The following is a 20672-nucleotide window of genomic DNA, read 5'->3' as shown; positions in this document are numbered from 1 at the left end:
AGCAAATGTAAAACGCAGTCTGTTTGGTGGCTGAAATGCCACCTCAACTTCTCCGGTCCTATTTGTAACGAACTGTAGCTATGAAACTGCCTTGATCAAATGTATCTGTAACGTTCTTCTGTTAACAATGCATTATAACTTGACTTGCCAAAATCAAGTTGAATTCCTTCAAGCACATGCAGTTTTTTAAGATGTCTACAATATGTATACTTAGCAGAACATTTTGGAAAAGCAGATGTTAATCAATTGCATACATTTGTATTTAGGAAACACTCTTTATAGAATGTACATTTTATATTCTAAGTTTTATGTCCAATAGTACTGTCCCTAGCTCGTGTATTTTATAAGTGAAGCACAACTGATAAATCCGTTACAACCCCATTTTGAGAAAATGTCCTCCATATCCCGGGCTTGAGTTAATGTCCTGATCTTAGATTGTGCCTGCCATTACTCAATGGCTTGTTTTACATGTAGCCACTGCTTGACGGTGTAATGTAGCATCGGGCGTTGCTGCATCCACAACGACTTGTGCTTCAGTACATGGCTGTGGGCTATAGTAGAAGGAATTATGGGTTTGGATTTGATATTGAACCTCAAATATTATTTTATTTTGTATTAAAATGATTTAGTTATGGTGATGTGATCATTTTAGGTGTTGAATTAACAATCCGGTAACGTACTTACTTTAAAATGAATGTGTTTACTCTTTAAGAAACCTTTTTTTTTTTTTCATTTATTTTACCATGTGTTATCTGATGGAGTTGCTGAACATTTGATTTTAAATTTGAGCAGAGCAAAAATACTCCACAGAAACGTATACCTTTTCACTAATCTATAAAATTGTTGATTTTTCTATTGTTCCAATTTTGTAGTTATTATCCACTAATTGTAAAATGTATTTCACCTTAACCCTTTAACTGCTGTCTAAGCACAAGGTTTCCATCTGAACAAACCCAAAGATGTAAAACGTGTAACCATTGTAGGGTTGCGCACAATACCCTGTTTAGGTGTTCCATGAAACACTTTGATTTAAGGCAGGGCTGTGGAAAACTTAAACATATAGCTCTGTTGAACTTCACCCTAGTTGTTCAACAGAAAAATATTTAATATCCAGAAATTTAATTTAACTCAATTTCATATTTCTGTGTGTTTTATTGCTAAATGAATGCCAGTGGCTGCAGATGTTAGTAATACCTCAAATATTTACAACATTTGCATAGACTGGAAATGTATATTTTCAAATTGTGTATATTTTTACCATTTGTTTTTGTAGTTTTAGAAGTAACTTCCTTGCACATGTTTTCCCAAGTGCAGAATTTCCCAATAAATCTTAATACTTTTTTAAATAATAAAAATAGCTAAATTGAAATGTAACTGAAATATAAAGAATGTAAATGGTGCCTTTTGTTCAATGTTATGATTACTGTCTTTTTTTTTTTTTTACAATAAGAATTGCATAGAGAATTCAGAATGTCCATTTGAAACTGCTTGTTTGTTATACTGCCATGTATTACAATACATTCTTGGCACGCATTGCCTGGCTGGAATCCATAGGTTTTCGCTACCATTATTAAAAGTATGTACACGTCTTTCTTATTTTATTTTTTTCAAAGGATGCTGCACTGTTCCTAATAAAATGGCTACATTTGGATCAATTGTACATTTCTTCAGAGAAGCACCGTTCAGAGGACTTTTGTAGTACACGTTTATGTAATCCTTTTTTGGTATTGCGAAATGACGCTTCCTTGAGACTAACCCCTTCAAAACCGGAGAACGTTGATTTAGCTCTTGCTATTGGTTAATCTATCCATTTATCAACGAGATCAGCCAAAGAAAACCATAGTGAATACCTACAAACATGGTCTGGCCAATCACTGAGCTGAAGCTCGTGAAGGAGGGCATGAGCCCGAGCTCGTCTGTGTGCAACCAAGTAGCTAATGCTCAACGGTAATCGATCGTGTGGATTTTATAAAACGAGAAATCGATTGAGAAAAATAAAGAAAGGAACATAATTTGCTGCAGGAGGTAATGTATGATTTGCTCATTTTTGGTGGGATCAAGTGCATTTAGATACACATGTTATTTCCGAAGTGATCTAAACAGTTGTAGCTAGCCTAAGCCAGCAGCAATGGTGGTGCGGTTGTTTTGTTGACTTTTATGGAATGAGGAAGGCAGCCTGCTGACTGTGCACGGGTTGTAGAGTACAACAGAGTACTGGCTGTCAAAATTCAAATGAACTCCGAAACGGTCATTCGACACGTAACGTTTGAGAGTTTACCAACAGTTGAAATTTGCGTTTTCTTACAGGTAGTGTAAGAACACCAATTTTAGCTAGCAAATAGCTGTAAGAAATTTCAGCTGTGGTTTGCTAGCGCCAAGTAGCTAACGTTAGCTTAGCTTTAATTACGTATCTCTGGCACCCAGGTAGTTAGCATGTATCGCTTACATGAGTAACACCACACAATCGTTTTTGATCGATCCATAACATGTCATGCTAGTAAACCACTGTTCGTTCTGAATATCGAGTTTGCTAGGTACGTCAAGACGGTCATCATACTTGTGCACGCGAGCTATTTCTGCACGTAGCTAGCTAGCTTGCTTGCTACCTTGAAATACGTGCTAGTATGCTAGCGTTACAAATAACTCGCGAGTCCATGACGCTATTCATGTCTTTACTTTCAATTCCTTTAATACGTTTGCCAGTTTAGTCAGTGTGTTAGTACTAGCTACAACTGATAGCTCCTCTAATATTTGCGAAGATAGTTGGCTAGCCAGTCAGAAAACGTTATTGGCTTTAAGTTCGCTGTTTTTTTTTGTTATAGCCAGCTGTAACTGCCTGGCATGCGTCCTGCCATACCATAGCAACATGCAGAATTTAGAAAAAAGTGTATGAATAAATTTAAGAACAAGGTTAGTGAGTGCTTTTCAATGTCTTATCTCAAGAGTATTTACAATGAAAATGAAGAAAAAATATAATGTAGGCAATAAATAAAAATTGTATAGTAATAACATCACAAAGAGTTTTAAGAAGTGACAGGATAAACGTGTTTTGATTATAGATTAAATGTGTTTTAATAGGTATTTAGATGTATAGTAAATATAACATCGTATAGTTAAAGGAGCAATCTGGGATTGGTAGGCTACATCCTAACCCGTTCATAGACACTAACTACATTTAGCGCCTATTGACGATAGTAACAAAGACAGTACAGTATGAAGATAGGCAGAAACTGCTTCTCCAATAGAAATCCCTGATCACGCTTGTAGGCGATGTCATGGTGACATTGGCTAGCTAATGCTGTGTTCACATGCTAGTCGGAACTAGGGAAGTCGGAAATGTCCGACCTGTTAATTGTTTATATAACTGTTAACTGGCCTCCACCCATTACCCTGCCCTGAACTTAGTCACTGTCACTAGCCGGCTACCACCAGGTTACTCAACCCTGCACCTTAGAGGCTGCTGCTCTATGTACATAGACATGGAATCACTGGTCACTTTAATAATGTTTACATACTGTTTTACTCATTTCATATGTATATACTGTATTCTAGTCAATGCCATCCTATTCAACTATTGCTGTATATATACTATTCTATCCTACGTATCCTACAGATATATTAAATATTCTATCCACATACTGTCCATAATGTCTATACATCCCATCATATATATATATATATACAGTCGGAAGTTTACATACACCTTAGCCAAATACATTTAAACTCAGTTTTTCACAATTCCTGACATTTAATTAAATTCCCTGTCTTAGGTCAGTTAGGATCACCACTTTATTTTAAGAATGTGAAATGTCAGAATAATAGTAGAGAGAATGATTTATTTCAGCTTTTATTTATTTCATCACATTCCCAGTGGGTCAGAAGTTGACATACACTCAATTAGTATTTGGTAGCATTGCCTTTAAATTGTTTAACTTGGGTCAAACGTTTCGGGTAGCCTTCCACAAGCTTCCCACAATAAGTTGGGTGAATTTTGGCCCATTCCTCCTGACAGAGTTGGTGTAACTGAGTCAGGTTTGTAGGCCTCCTTGTACGCACACACAATTTTTCAGTTCTGCCCACACATTTTCTATAGGCTTGAGGTCAGGGCTTTGTGATGGCCACTCCAATACCTTGACTTTGTTGTCCTTAAGCCATTTTGCCACAACTTTGGAAGTATGCTTGAGGTCATTGTCCATTTGCGACCAAGCTTTAACTTCCTGACTGATGTCTTGAGATGTTGCTTCAATATATCCACATCATTTTCCTTCCTCATGATGCCATCTATTTTGTGAAGTGCACCAGTCCCTCCTGCAGCAAAGCACCCCCACAGCATGATGCTGCCACCCCGTGCTTCACGGTTGGGATGGTGTTCTTCAGCTTGCAAGACACCCTCTTCTTTTTTTTCACGGACCAGGCAAGGAAGGCATTAATCAGAGAGGCAACAAAGAGACCAAAGATAACCCTGAAGGAGCTGCAAAGCTCCACAGCGGAGATTGGAGTATCTGTCCATACGACCACTTTAAGCCGTACACTCCACAGAGCTGGGCTTTACGGAAGAGTGGCCAGAACAAAGCCATTGCTTAAAGAAAAAAATAAGCAAACACGTTTGGTGTTCGCCAAAAGCCATGTGGGACTCCCCAAACATATGGAAGAAGGTACTCTGGTCAGATGAGACTAAAATTGAGCTTTTTGGCCATCAAGGAAAACGCTATGTCTGGCGCAACCCCAACACCTCTCATCACCCCGAGAACACCATCCCCACAGTGAAGCATGGTGGTGGCAGCATCATGCTGTGGGGATGTTTTTCATCGGCAGGGACTGAGAAACTGGTCAGAATTGAAGGAATGATGGATTCCGCTAAATACAGGGAAATTCTTGAGGGAAACCTGTTTCAGTCGTCCAGATATTTGAGACTGGGACGGAGGCTCACCTTCCAACAGGACAATGACCCTAAGCATACTGCTAAAGCAACACTCCAGTGGTTTAAGGGGAAACATTTTAAATGTCTTGAAATGGCCTAGTCAAAGCCCAGACCTCAATCCAATTGAGAATCTGTGGTATGACTTAAAGATTGCTGTACACCAGTGGAACCCATCCAACTTGAAGGAACTGGAGCAGTTTTGCCTTAAAGAATGGGCAAAGATCCCAGTGGCTAGATGTGCCAAGCATATAGAGACATACCCCAAGAGACTTGCAGCTGTAATTGCTGCAAAAGGTGGCTCTACAAAGTATTGACTCTGGGGGGGTGAATAGTTATGCACGCTCAAGTTTTTTGTCTTATTTCTTGATTGTTTCACAAGAAAAAATATTTTGCATCTTCAAAATGGTAGGCATGTTGTGTAAATCAAATGATACAAACCCCCCAAAAATAAATTTTAATTGCAGGTTGTAAGGCAACAAAATAGGAAAAATGCCAAGGGGGTGGCGCAGTGGTCTAAGGCACTGCATCGCAGTGCTAACTGTGCCACTAGAGATCCTGGTTCGAATCCAGGCTCTGTCGCAGCCGGCCGCGACCGGGAGACTCATGGGCGGCGCACAATTGGCCCAGCGTCGTCCAGGGTAGGGGAGGGAATGGCCGGCAGGGATGTAGCTCAGTTGATAGAGCATGGCGTTTGCAACTGACAGAGTTGGTGTAACTGAGTCAGGTTTGTAGGCCTCCTTGCTCGCACACACAATTTTTCAGTTCTGCCCACACGATTCCTATACGGGGGGCCAGTATATACACTACTCAAAAAAATAAAAGGAACACTAAAATAACACATCCTAGATCTGAATGAATGAAATAATCTTATGAAATACTTTTTTCTTTATATAGTTGAATGTGCTGACAACAAAATCACAAAAAAATTATCAATGGAAATCAAATTTATCAACCCATGGAGGTCTGGATTTGGAGTCACCCTCAAAATTAAAGTGGAAAACCACACTACAGGCTGATCCAACTTTGATGTAATGTCCTTAAAACAAGTCAAAATGAGGCTCAGTAGTGTGTGTGGCCTCCACGTGCCTGTATGACCTCCCTACAACGCCTGGGCATGCTCCTGATGAGGTGGCGGATGGTCTCCTGAGGGATCTCCTCCCAAACCTGGACTAAAGCATCCGCCAACTCCTGGACAGTCTGTGGTGCAACGTGGCGTTGGTGGATGGAGCGAGACATGATGTCCCAGATGTGCTCAATTGGATTCAGGTCTGGGGAGCGGGCGGGCCAGTCCATAGCATCAATGCCTTCCTCTTGCAGGAACTGCTGACACACTCCAGCCACATGAGGTCTAGCATTGTCTTGCATTAGGACGAACCCAGGGCCAACCGCACCAGCATATGGTCTCACAAGGGGTCTGAGGATCTCATCTCAGTACCTAATGGCAGTCAGGCTACCTCTGGCGAGCACATGGAGGGCTGTGCGGCCCCCCAAAGAAATGCCACCCCACACCATGACTGACCCACCGCCAAACCGGTCATGCTGGAGGATGTTGCAGGCAGCAGAACGTTCTCCACGGCGTCTCCAGACTCTGTCACGTCTGTCACATGTACTCAGTGTGAACCTGCTTTCATCTGTGAAGAGCACAGGGCGCCAGTGGCGAATTTGCCAATCTTGGTGTTCTCTAGCAAATGCCAAACGTCCTGCACGGTGTTGGGCTGTAAGCACAACCCCCACCTGTGGACGTCGGGCCATCATACCACCCTCATGGAGTCTGTTTCTGACCGTTTGAGCAGACACATGCACATTTGTGGCCTGCTGGAGGTCATTTTGCAGGGCTCTGGCAGTGCTCCTCCTTGCACAAAGGCGGAGATAGCAGTCCTGCTGCTGGGTTGTTGCCCTCCTACGGCCTCCTCCACGTCTCCTGATGTACTGGCATGTCTCCTGGTAGCGCCTCCATGCTCTGGACACTACGCTGACAGACACAGCAAACCTTCTTGCCAAAGCTCGCATTGATGTGCCATCCTGGATGAGCTGCACTACCTGAGCCACTTGTGTGGGTTGTAGACTCCGTCTCATGCTACCACTAGAGTGAAAGCACCGCCAGCATTCAAACGTGACCAAAACATCAGCCAGGAAGCATAGGAACTGAGAAGTGGTCTGTGGTGACCACCTGCAAAACCAGTCCTTTATTGGGGGTGTCTTGCTAATTGCCTATAATTTCCACCTGTTGTCTATTCCATTTGCACAACAGCATGTGAAATGTATTGTCAATCAGTGTTGCTTCCTAAGTGGACAGTTTGATTTCACAGAAGTGTGATTGACTTGGAGTTACATTGTGTTGTTTAAGTGTTCCCTTTATTTTTTTGAGCAGTGTATATATAAAAAAAAAATGTATTCACTAACTGTAAGTCGCTCTGGATAAGAGCGTCTGCTAAATGACTAAAATGTAAATGTAAAATGGGTGAATACTTTCGCAGGCCACTCTAGGAGTACCTATTTATTTTTTAACTGCTCAGCACAGAATAGCAGCATGTGCGCACTCCCTCAAATCGCTTGGAGAAAATATTTATATATTTTTCAGCTTTGTTCAATTGTATTCTTTATACTATAAAATAATGCCACAGAATTATAAGCAAATCCAGTCTGCTAAATGAAGTAGTGTAGCCCACAGCCATTTTGCATAGCCACATCAGGATCTAACATAAGGACAACTCAGAGTATGTTATTATTTTCTTCTGAAATAGACTACATTTTCTTCATATCATGCTTCTTTAGACCTGTCTAAAATAAGTAATGGATTTATTGTGAAGGTGTAGGCTATATTACATGGATTATTATACTTTTTTTAATGGCTTGTAGGCTATGTGTGGAAGCCAGGAGATGCTAAATGTGTTTATGTTAATTACCGGTCAATTACTGTGAGACCGACAGTTATTTTGCTTGAGAAACACCGGCTGACAAAATTTCATGACCGCCACAGCCCTAGTTAGCACTATGCATTGGGGCAGGTTGTGTTCTCCTGGCATCCGCCAAACCCAGATTTATCCGTCGGACTGCCAGATGGTGAAGTGTGATTAATCACTCCTGAGAACGTGTTTCCACTGCTCCAGAGTCCAATGGCGGCGAACTTTACACCACTCCAGCCGACGCTTGGCATTGTGTATGGTGATCTTAGGCTTGTGTGCGGCTGGCTGCTCGGCCATGGAAACCAATTTCATGAAGTTCCTGACGAACAGTTCTTGTGCTGACGTTGCTTCCAGAGGCTGTTTGGAACTCAGTAGTGAGTGTTGTAACCGAGGACAGACAATTTTTACGTGCGTCAGCTCTTGGTGGTCCCGTTCTGTGAGCTTGGGTGGCCTACCACTTCGCAGCTGAGCCGTAGTTGCTCCTAGATGTTTCCACTTCACAATAACTGCACATACAGTTGACAGGGGAAGCTCTAGCAGGGCAGAAATGTGATGTAATGACTTGTTGGAAAGGTGGCATCCTGTGACGGTGCCACGTTGAAAGTCACTGAGCTCTTCAGTAGGGGCCATTCTACTGCCAATATTTGTCTATGGAGATTGCATGGCTGTGTGCTCTATTTTATACACCTGTCAGCAACGGGTGTGGCTGAAATAGCCAAATCCACTAATTTGAAGGGGTGTCCACATACCTTTGGCCATGTAGTGTGGCTCCCCGAACACGTGTGTGAATGAAAGACGGACACCACAAACATGTTGTCCCTGAAAAATACTGTCGGTTGCAGCTGTGTTAATACCGGTTAAAACAGTCTATATTTTGCATTTGCTAAGTTCGCCGTATTGTACATTGCTATCGGTTACTCTTTTTTTGTATGGTCATTAGCACAGTGTACATGTTCCCAATTCTAGCTTCAAGATGACGACAATAAAAAAATTATAATGAAAAAGTTGATTGTGCTGATTTATTGGCACATTGAACCATGTCGCGTGCCGTAGTTTAAAAACTCAGTAGATAGTGCTAAAACAATGACATATCTAAATTCTGCCATCTTTATGCACATTCGCCATTGAGTTTCAATTCATGTTTAGATGGAGTATTTGGCTGTTTTTGCTGCCAGAGCTAATTCTTCTCGAAACAGAACATGTAAGGTCCTTGGACTATAAGGAGTAACATTAGGCTGTTTTAGTTCATTATTGGGCTAGCCTACATCCATCTTTGGACTTTTAAGTGAATGATATATAGCCGTTGTATATATTCTTGAATAATATAATATCCATCATCATGAACTGTCTTACACCACCTGAACTCTAAAAATAAGCTAATTTTACTCCATTGTTTGAAAACAATGTAGGCCTACATATTTTGATCTCCTGCCTGGATGGTCAGTCCTTGCGTCCATAGCACCCTTTATGAATTTGAGTGGTTACATTTCTTCAGCCCCAACCCTTTGCTGTTTACAAAAAAGTGTTTGAGTCACCACTTTGTTGTTTGAACCCCAGATTGCTCCTTTTAATTTGTGTTCATATACAGCTCTGGAAGAAATTAAGAGACCACTGCAAAATGATCAGTTTCTCTTGTTTTACTATTTATAGGTATGTGTTTTATTCTATAAACTACTGACAACATTTCTCCCAAATTCCAAATAGAAATATTGTCATTAAGAGCATTTATTTGCAGAAAATGACAACTGGTCAAAATAACAAAAAATATGTAGTGTTGTCAGACCTCGAATAATGCAAAGAAAATAAGTTCATGTTCATTTTTAAACAACACAATACTAATGTTTTAACTTAGGAAGAGTTCAGAAATCAATATTTGGTGGAATAACCCTGATTTTCAATCACAGCTTTCATGCGTCTTGGCATGCTCTCCACCAGTCTTTCACAGTGATGTTGGGTGACTTTATGCCACTCCTTGCGCAAAAATTCAAGCAGCTCGGCTTTGTTTAATAGCTTGTGACCATCCATCTTCCTCTTGATCACATTCCAGAAGTTTTCAATGGGGTTCAGGTCTGGAGATTGGGCTGGCCATGACATGGTCTTGATCTGGTGGTCCTCCATCCACACCTTGATTGACCTGGCTGTGTGGCATGGCGCATTGTCCTGCTTGAAAAACCATCCTCAGAGTTGGGGAACAATGTCAGAGCAAAGGGAAGCACGTTTTCTTCCAGGACAACCTTGCACATGGCTTGATTCATGCGTCCTTCACAAAGACAAATCTGCCCGATTCCAGCCTTGCTGAAGCACCCCCAGATCATCACCGATCCTCCACCAAATTTCACAGTGGGTGCGAGACACTGTGGCTTGTAGGCCTCTCCAGGTCTCCGTCTAACCATTTAGACGACCAGGTGTTGGGCAAAGCTGAAAATTGGACTCATCAGAGAAGATGACATTACTCCAGTCCTCTACGGTCCAATCCTTATGGTCTTTTGCAAACCTCAGCCTGGCTCTTCTTTGCTTCTCATTGATGAAGGGATTTTTTCTAGCTTTGCACGACTTCAGCCCTGCCCCTAGGAGCCTGTTTCGAACCGTCCTCGTCGTGCACTTCACCCCAGCTGCCGTTTGCCATTCTTTTTGTAGGTCACTTGATGTCATCCTACGGTTGTTGAGTGACATTCAAATGAGTTGGTGGTCATCTCGGTCAGTAGAGTCGTTTTCACCCTCTGCCAGTCTGTAGCTTTGTTGTCCCCAATGTCTGCTGCTTGAACTTGTTCTTATGAACCGCCGTCATTGACATTTTAAGGATGGAAGCAACCTGACGCTTACTGTATCCCTCTGCCAGTAAAGCCAGAATTTAACCCTTCTTTTCCTCACTCAAAACTTTCCTTTTCAACTCTTTTGGCATGGTCAATAGTTATTTTTTGATTAATATTACTTTTGAGGTACTATTAGCACTGTTTTTGCCATCCAGCTGGTCCTATTGCAAGAGGATAGTGATGACCACAGCAGTGGTTTTTATACTTTTCCTCGTTAAATAAGATTTGGTTCAGGTGATCACCTAATCAGTACCTAATTCAGTAGAATGAGGTGTGCCTGTGTTGGAATTCAACAGACACTGGAATGGAATGGCTGTCATACATGTAGAGATGCTGATTTAAGTGGTCTCTTAATTGTTTTCCAGAGCTGTATGTGCTCATATTCAGCAGATTAGATTTTAGAACTATACCTAAATTGTAAATTCAGTAGGCTAACCAACCACCTATCCCAACACCATCTGAGCCTTCAAAATAATCTTGGGGAAATAATTCCTTGGGGTCAAACGTTCAGATTCAGTAATAATGTCATGAACTGACTAGGGATGGGCATGAGTAATCTAGTACTCGAACGGACGTTAAAACTCGATCTTTAACCAGAGATCAATTTTTTTTCAAATACTGTCAAACTATTAGGTCTAAATTATGTCTTGAAGATGCCATTAATTTGCTTTGACTAGTGTTCCATTTGTACATGTGCATTTGTGGGGCACAACAAAAAAGAAACCAAGCCAAGCATCAAACAGTTCTTCTCCCTAAATTCCCTTTCCCCTCCATGTCAAACTCACTCAATTGCGTTCCGACCACTCCCTCTACGTGTGCTCCTGTTAGGCCTACAGAAATGAGTGACTATAAAAACGTATTTAACTGATGGGATACACAAGCTACATTCCTTGCCAAATAACAACAGTTTTATCACAAATTCTAAATGGACTGGTTGACTCAAGTCGGGAAATATGTGTTCCAACAACGAGCTGCGTTTTGGAATAATTGTGGCCGTCTAATTTCCGTTTAGGCTACTTTGCGGTTGTCACTAGTTACCACAGCCACAAAGTCAAAATTGTCTATCGTAAAAATGTATGAAAACAAAAATGCGCTTTAAGGTTACGGTAAGTCATAAGGTTAGCAGTGGGTTAAGGGTTAGGTTTAAAATCAGATTTTAAGAAGAAACATTTTAGAAAGTAGTGGGGTTTATGGCTTTGGCTGTGGAACATTTGAGAGAAGTAAGCTTGTTGTAGGTATGAAACATTTCTGGGATCTTTTATTTCAGCTCATAATAATAATAATAATAATATGCCATTTAGCAGACGCTTTTATCCAAAGCGACTAACAGTCATAAAACATGGGACCAACACTTTTACATGTTGCGTTTATGTTTTTGTTCAGTGTAGTTGGAGTTGGAGTTATCCAAGCAAGGATTGACAGTAGATGAGACCAAAATAATCATTTATAAACATATTTTGGCTATACATTGCTTGTTTACAAATTCATTGTTTACGAACATTAATGGGTAGCCTATAAGGTGAGCTCCAAAAGTATTTGGACAGTGACACATTTTTGGTTGTTTTTGCTCTGTACTCCAGCACTTTAGATTTGAAATGACTATGAGGTTAAAGTGCAGACTGTCAGCTTTCATTTGAGGGCATTTTCATCCATATCGGGTGAACCGTTTAGAAATTACAGCACTTATTTGGTCCCATATTCATAGCACGCAATGACTACATCAAGCTTGTGACTGCACATTTTTGGGATTCATTTGCTGTTTGTTTTGGTTGTGTTTCAGATTATTTTGTGCCCAATAGAAATGTATGGTAAATAATGTATTGTGACATTTTGGAGTCACTTTAATTGGAAATAAGAATAGAATATGTTTCTAAACACTACATTAATGTGAGTGCTACCATTATTACGGATAATCTTGAATGAATCGTGAATAATGATGAGTGAGAAAGTGAAAGGCAATAATATCATACCCCCCAAAAAATGCTAACCTTCCCTGTTATTGGAATGGTGAGAGGTTCAAGCATGTCTTGGGGGTATGATATTTTTTGCATCTGTAACTTTCTCACTCATAATAATAATAATAATAATAATAATATGCCATTTAGCAGATGCTTTTATCCAAAGCGACTTACAGTCATGCGTGCATACATTTTTACGTATGGGTGGTCCCGGGGATCGAACCCACTATTCATGATTCATTAAATCAAATCAAATCAAATCAAATTTTATTGGTCACATGCGCCGAATACAACAGGTGCAGACATTACAGTGAAATGCTTACTTACAGCCCTTAACCAACAGTGCATTTATTTTAAACAAAAAAGTAAGAATAAAACAACAACAAAAAAGTGTTGAGAAAAAAAGAGCAGAAGTAAAAAATAAAGTGACAGTAGGGAGGCTATATATACAATAGAATAAAGTGACAGTAGGGAGGCTATATATACAGGGGGGTACCGTTGCATAGTCAGTGTGCGGGGGCACCGGCTAGTTGAGGTAGTTGAGGTAATATGTACATGTGGGTAGAGTTAAAGTGACTATGCATAAATACTTAACAGAGTAGCAGCAGCGTAAAAAGGATGGGGTGGGGGGGCAGTGCAAATAGTCCGGGTAGCCATGATTAGCTGTTCAGGAGTCTTATGGCTTGGGGGTAGAAGCTGTTGAGAAGTCTTTTGGACCTAGACTTGGCACTCCGGTACCGCTTGCCGTGCGGTAGCAGAGAGAACAGTCTATGACTAGGGTGACTGGAGTCTTTGACAATTTTGAGGGCCTTCCTCTGACACCGCCTGGTATAGAGGTCCTGGATGGCAGGGAGCTTTGCCCCAGTGATGTACTGGGCCGTACGCACTACCCTCTGTAGTGCCTTGCGGTCAGAGGCCAAGCAGTTGCCATACCAGGCGGTGATGCAACCAGTCAGGATGCTCTCGATGGTGCAGCTGTAGAATTTTTTTAGGATCTGAGGACCCATGCCAAATCTTTTTAGTCTCCTGAGGGGGAATAGGCTTTGTCGTGCCCTCTTCACGACTGTCTTGGTGTGTTTGGACCATGATAGTTCGTTGGTGATGTGGACACCAAGGAACTTGAAGCTCTCAACCTGTTCCACTACAGCCCCGTCGATGAGAATGGGGGCGTGCTCAGTCCTCTTTTTTTTCCTGTAGTCCACAATCATCTCCTTTGTCTTGGTCACGTTGAGGGAGAGGTTGTTGTCCTGGCACCACACGGCCAGATCTCTGACCTCCTCCCTATAGGCTGTCTCATCGTTGTCGGTGATCAGGCCTACCACTGTTGTGTCGTCGGCAAACTTAATGATGGTGTTGGAGTCGTGCCTGGCCATGCAGTCATGGGTGAACAGAGAGTACAGGAGGGGACTGAGCACGCACCCCTGAGGGGCCCCCGTGTTGAGGATCAGTGTGGCAGATGTGTTGTTACCTACCCTTACCACCTGGGGGCGGCCCGTCAGGAAGTCCAGGATCCAGTTGCAGAGGGAGGTGTTTAGTCCCAGGATCCTTAGCTTAGTGATGAGCTTTGAGGGCACTATGGTGTTGAATGCTGAGCTGTAGTCAATGAATAGCATTCTCACGTAGGTGTTCCTCTTGTCCAGGTGGGAAAGGGCAGTGTGGAGTGCGATAGAGATTGCATCATCTGTGGATCTGTTGGGGCGGTATGCAAATTGGAGTGGGTCTAGGGTTTCTGGGATTATGCTGTTGATGTGAGCCATGACCAGTCTTTCAAAGCACTTCATGGCTACAGACGTCAGTGCCACGGGTCGGTAGTCATTTAGGCAGGTTATCTTAGAGTTCTTGGGCACGGGGACTATGGTGGTCTGCTTGAAACATGTTGGTATTACAGACTCAGTCAGGGACATGTTGAAAATGTCAGTGAAGACACTTGCCAGTTGGTCAGCACATGCTCGGAGTACACGTCCTGGTAATCCGTCTGGCCCTGCGGCCTTGTGAATGTTGACCTGCTTAAAAGTCTTACTCACATCGGCTACGGAGAGCGTGATCACATAGTCGTCCGGAACAGCTGGTGCTCTCATGCATGCTTCAGTGTTGCTTGCCTCGAAGCGAGCATAGAAGTGGTTTAGCTCGTCTGGTAGGCTTGTGTCACTGGGCAGCTCGCGGCTGTGCTTCCCTTTGTAGTCTGTAATAGTTTTCAAGCCCTGCCACATCCGACGAGCGTCAGAGCCAGTGTAGTATGATTCAATCTTAGACCTGTATTGACTCTTTGCCTGTTTGATGGTTCGTCGGAGGTCATAGCGGGATTTCTTATAAGCGTCCGGGTTAGAGTCCCGTTCCTTGAAAGCGGCAGCTCTACCCTTTAGCTCAGTGCGGATGTTTCCTGTAATCCATGGCTTCTGGTTGGGGTATGTACGTACGGTCACTGTGGGGACGACATCATCGATGCACTTATTGATGAAGCCAGTGACTGATGTGGTGTACTCCTCAATGCTGTCTGAAGAATCCCGGAACATGTTCCAGTCTGTGCTAGCAAAACAGTCCTGTAGCTTAGCATCTGCGTCATCTGACCACTTTTTTATTAGCCGAATCACTGGTGCTTCCTGCTTCAGTTTTTGCTTATAAGCAGGAATCAGGAGGATAGAGTTATGGTCAGATTTGCCAAATGGAGGGCGAGGGAGAGCTTTGTATGCGTCTCTGTGTGTGGAGTAAAGGTGGTCTAGAGTTTTTTCCCCTCTGGTTGCACATTTAACATGCTGGTAGAAATGAGGTAGAACGGATTTAAGTTTCCCTGCATTAAAGTCCCCTGCTACTAGGAGCGCTGCATCTGGATGAGCGTTTTCCTGTTGATTAATGGCCTTGTACAACTCATTCAGTGCAATCTTAATGCCAGCATTGGTTTGTGGTGGTAAATAGACAGCTATGAAAAGTATAGATGAAAACTCTCTTGGTAAATAGTGTGGTCTACAGCTTATCATAAGATACTCTACCTCAGGCGAGCAAAACCTTGAGACTTCCTTAGTATTTGATTTTGTGCACCAGCTGTTGTTTACAAAAATACAGAGACCGCCACCCCTCGTCTTACCCGAGTCTGCCGTTCTGTCCTGCCGATGTAGCGTATAGCCTGCTAGCTGAATGTTGTCATTGTTGTCATTCAGCCACGACTCCGTGAAACATAAGATATTACAGTTTTTAATGTCCCGTTGGTAGGATAACCGTAATCTTAAATCGTCCATTTTATTCTCCAAAGCTTGAACGTTGGCTAATAGGATTGATGGGAGAGGCAGTTTACTCGTTCGCCGTCGGATCCTTACAAGGCACCCCGACCTACGTCCACGATATCTCCGTCTCTTCCTCACGCGAATGACGGGGATCTGGGCCTTGTCCGGAGTCTGTAGAATATCCTTCGCGAACGCCTCGTTGAAGAAAAAGTGTTCGTCCAACGCGAGGTGAGTAATCGCTGTCCTGATATCCAGAAGCTCTCTTTGGTTATAAGAGACGATGGCATAAACATTATGTACAAAATAAATTACAAATAACGCGGAAAAACACACATAATAGTACAATTGGTTAGAGGGCTGTAAAACGGCAGCCATCTTCTTCCGGCGCTGTTCTATTAAGGATTATCCGTAATCATGGTAGCATCCACATTAATGTAGAAGTGTTTAGAATCAAATTCTAACCTCGTAGTCATTGTAGTCATTCATTAGGCTAAACCTCTCTGTTGTTCAGGGGCCGTATGTATCAAGCGTCTCAGAGTTGGAGTGCTGATTTAAGATCCGTTTAGCCTTTTAGATAAAAATGAATACGTTTACATGGACAGGTGGGACCTGATCCTATATCAGCCCTCCTACTCTGAGACAATTGATACATATGGTCACAGGTCTGGCTGTGTCTTATTGCTTTGTTGTTCTAGATTCTAGTTTGTCATTCTTTTCTCTTTCTATTTTCAGTTCTACCTGCCTCCATGTCATTGGCAGTGCCCCCAGATCCAACTGCCACCATGTTGCTGGAAGCACGAGACCTCGCCCCAGCACCAGACCTGGCCCCAGATCCAGCTCCAGACTTAGCCTCAGAACTAGCCCCAGAGCTAGCCACTGAACTAACCCCAGATTCAGCTCAAGCCCCAGAGCTAGCATCAGATCCAGCCCCTGCCACTGCTCCTCCAGTCCCAGTCATGAACCCGGGGTGTAAGATCATGACCTTCCGGCCCACCATGGAGGAATTCAAGGACTTTGCCAAATACATTGCCTACATGGAGACTCAAGGAGCACACCGTGCAGGCCTGGCAAAGGTACATACATGTACACACTTTTCATATAAATGGTTTTCTGACCTACTAGAACTGACCTACTCTGAAAAAGTCGTCCTATTGTGTATATTTTGCAGTATAACAATACAACAGTTCACATTGAAAATCTCCTGGGTGCTCTAGATTCTGACAGTTTAGTTTGAATTCAGCCATTCAATGTTACTGTATTGTTACTGTAGCGCCACCTACTTTGGCCACATGTTTCTCTCCCTCTCTCTCTCTCTCTCTCTCTCTCTCTCTCTCTCTCTACCTCTACCTCCTCCCCTCTCTTGCTCTGTCCCCTCTTTTGCTCTGTCACTTTCACTCTCATCTCCTCTCACATCCTCACTCACTTTCTCACCGTCCCTCCCTCCCTTCTTGAAGGTGATTCCTCCAAACGGCTGGAAGCCGCGGCAGTCGTATGACACCATCGAGGAGATGGTGATCCCGGCTCCCATCATGCAGGTGGTGACGGGCCAGTCGGGCCTCTTCACCCAGTACAACATCCAGAAGAAGTCCATGACCGTCGGGGAGTACCGTCAACTGGCCAACAGCAGAACGTAGGGCCTCACCTAGCTACCAGCCATTCTACACCCAATGAGACACAGTCAAAATAATGCAGAAGAGATAAGGGCTGGGTGGTATACTGTCTTTTACTATATACCGATATTGATGCACTGATCGGTTTGGGTTTTTACTTTACCTTCTATAACAGTATTTCAGTGTTAGGTTTGTTAATTTTACCTTTATTTAACTAGGCAAGTCAGTTAAGAACAAATTCTTATTTACAATGACGGCCTACATTAATAATAATAATAATACATTTAATTTGTATTGCGCTTTTTATTACAGTTCTCAAAACTCTACTGATGATTTCTTTTTATATATACAATAGAAACAACATACATTTAGAATCAAGGCAGTTAAAATAGCAATAGTGTTAAATGTGATACGTAACTCCGGCGCGTGTAATGTCTGTTTTTGTAGTTTACTCCGTTTGCTTCTTTCAAGTTGTCTCTCTCCCTCTTCCTGCATGCTGCTTCCCACAACAAGCACTGCCTCTCAAGGAAAGCAGTTGTTGGTGTTGCTCGACCACGGAGTCACAAGCACTTCACTTGTCATTCACTCTGCAGTCTGCATGGTCAGACACAATAAGAGGTTGTTGACAATGATGCTGCTTTCAAAGCGTTTTATAATAACACTATTAGTTTGTATCTTACTGTCTGCAAACAGCTAGTTTGTATTTTTTTAGCAAGTTGTGGCAAAAAATAAATGTTAGATGGTAATGCTAATCGCTAGTTAGCTGAATAGCTAGCTAGCTAAATGTAATCAGTTAGAGCAAACCTAGCTAGATAATACAGCCTGATACCAGTGCTGGTGTAGGTCTAGATCAACATGTTGTTTGTGCAACAGTATCTTCTAAATCAGAGAGGAATAGGTGAAGCATGAATATGTTAGTTAGCTAGCTATCAATGCTAGCTATCTACATGATTAAGTTAAATGTAACATCGTATAGGGTCCCCTGGGAAACGCTGACCAACACTTTGGTTCCTAACCTGTCACAATAATTCCTATTTATTTGTTGTCATGTCAAACAACAATGTATTCAAAGTGTTGCCCACTATATACCAACTATTGAATTACAAGAATCATTATATTTCCATGATTCGAACAGTACCCCAATAAACAAGGCCTAGATTGTTTGCCCATATCATGCAGCCCTACGTGCCACAGTGTGGAAATGATAACAAAAGTGCAGGAAATGCAGAAATTGATGAAAATGCTTAAAACAAATGTTGATTGAAGTTGGATTGAACAGTATTAAGCAATCAGAATGGAGAAAGCCCACTTTGAAATCATTAATTCATGTGTTGCCACCCTAGAGTCATTTAAAAAAAATTGGCACGGGGCAAATTTCAGGTCTGCTGAGCGCAAACTTAATAGTATGCCATTTAGCAGACGCTTTTATCCAAAGCGACTTACAGTCATGCGTGCATACATCTTTTTTTGTATGGGTGATTCCGGGTATCGAACCCACTACGTTGGCGTTACAAGCGCTGTGCTCTACCAGCTGAGCTACAGAGGACCACGACTTTCACAACTTGTATGTTGTGAAAATTCTGTGCAACTTCCGGCGCTGTGAACATTGAGGCTGTACCCGCTTTAAGTTACAGTTTTAACAGTGGCCGAGTAGGCTACTGTGTCTATTTGATCATAATGTAGGTCTACCACAGTGGCCTACCATCAAACAATGGACAAAAATGCATCCCATAACATTTTTAACATAGAAATAGCTGTTCTATCATTCAGTCTACAGTGGCAGCCTATGTGTGGTGTTCAACGTAGGCCTATATTCCATGAGACTTTTGAAAAAAGACATGCAGGGCTTGACATTAACCAGTTTATCCACTTCAGACAAGGTGCCTGAAAATGTTGTCTTTGCAAAATAAATGTCATTATTATTCCCATACCATTATTACAGAGAATCAGAGAAATTATGCTACGCTCTGCCTATTGTTCAAGTCCGTCTCAAAATACAACACTGCCCCTTTAAGACAGCTCTTTACCTGACTTGCTTTTCAAAGATGGCTAGAAATGCATACATTTTGAGCTCTTGTAGGAAGCAACCACTCCCCGGGCATTGTTGACTAGAAATTAGCTATAACTGGGCTAATAACTCACTAACTAGCAAAGAATATGAACAAATGTGCACACGTGGCTACATGCAGCTCTACCTTTGATCTCAAAACAAGCGTATCTACTCGTGACACACTCACGACCACTCATACTGTAGCCTAAACAGTCCAGACGGGCCTGAGTCGTGCCTGTCAATGCAATAGAATCCTACTCCAATGCGCTTTGCCTACAAGAAAATCTCTTGCACAGCTAGTTTTGCATACTAATAAGTCTTGCATAGTTCGTTTTGTTTTGGTATGTTACATTGAAAGTGGCTAATATTGCGTTGTTTCGATCACAATTCTCACAGTAGAGCGAAACATTAATAGTTCTAACTAATGGGGAAAACTATAGAAAGTTGAGTGAAGTTCAATCTCTTGCTTTTCTGCGCGGGCTGATATTTATTCTGTGTGGCAGGGCCGAGGGGAGCTGTGCACAGCTTTGAGGGAACTGTGGTCATGAACTACTCTTAAAACATATACATAGAACTTGTATTATTCAAAAACAGTAAAATACTGTCAAAAATGTGAAAAATATTCTGATATGATATTTTGGCCATATCGCCCAGCCCTAGAAGAGATACAGCAAAGCTGTCATCAAGGCAAAGGGTGGCTATTTGAAGAATCTCAAATATATAATATATTTTTATTTGTTTTAACACTTTTTTGGTCACTACATGATTCCAAATGTGTTATTTCATAGTTTTGATGTCTTCACTATTATTCTACAATGTAGAAAATAGTAAAAATTAAGAAAAACCCTTGAATGAGTAGGTGTTCTAAAACGTTTGACTGGTAGTGTACATGTATATGTGTTTTTTTCTAGGTCGCGTTAGCTAGCGCTAGTCAGCTGTACCTGCTCCAAAACTCTGGTATTTTTCATCCTATAGCTTGTTCTCCATTTTCTTTTTAAATGGTGTTTTCAGCACTTTTATTTCCATGACTGATCAAAACTCATTTTCTCATGCTCTCTCTTGTCTCTGCTGCAGACGTATAGTGAGCAATGTGTTTGGAACATCAAATCTCAATAAAATCGCAGTATCAAATCACAATACATATCGTATCGGCACCTATGTTTTGTGATAATATCGTATTGTGAGGTCCATGGCAA

The 20672-nt window shown here is 42.0% G+C and overlaps 1 protein-coding gene across 1 annotated transcript in view; it reads left to right on the top strand.

The window, feature by feature from the left end:
• The first annotated feature begins 1908 nt into the window (after positions 1–1908).
• LOC311130573 (lysine-specific demethylase 4B-like) overlaps positions 1909–20672 on the top strand; it is a 67249-nt gene continuing 48485 nt past the window's right edge. The window contains exons 1-3 of the mRNA XM_084163340.1: positions 1909–2025; positions 16549–16889; positions 17271–17446. Coding sequence (XP_084019466.1) covers positions 16563–16889; positions 17271–17446 — 503 coding nt within the window. The 5' untranslated portion in view covers positions 1909–2025; positions 16549–16562. The remainder of the gene's footprint in view (positions 2026–16548; positions 16890–17270; positions 17447–20672) is intronic.

This window comes from Coregonus lavaretus (assembly GCF_964263955.1).
Source record: "Coregonus lavaretus genome assembly, chromosome: 6".
NCBI classification, from domain to species: Eukaryota; Metazoa; Chordata; class Actinopteri; order Salmoniformes; family Salmonidae; genus Coregonus; species Coregonus lavaretus.
Note: the sequence above shows the minus strand (reverse complement) of the source record. Positions and strands in the feature narration are given on the sequence as shown.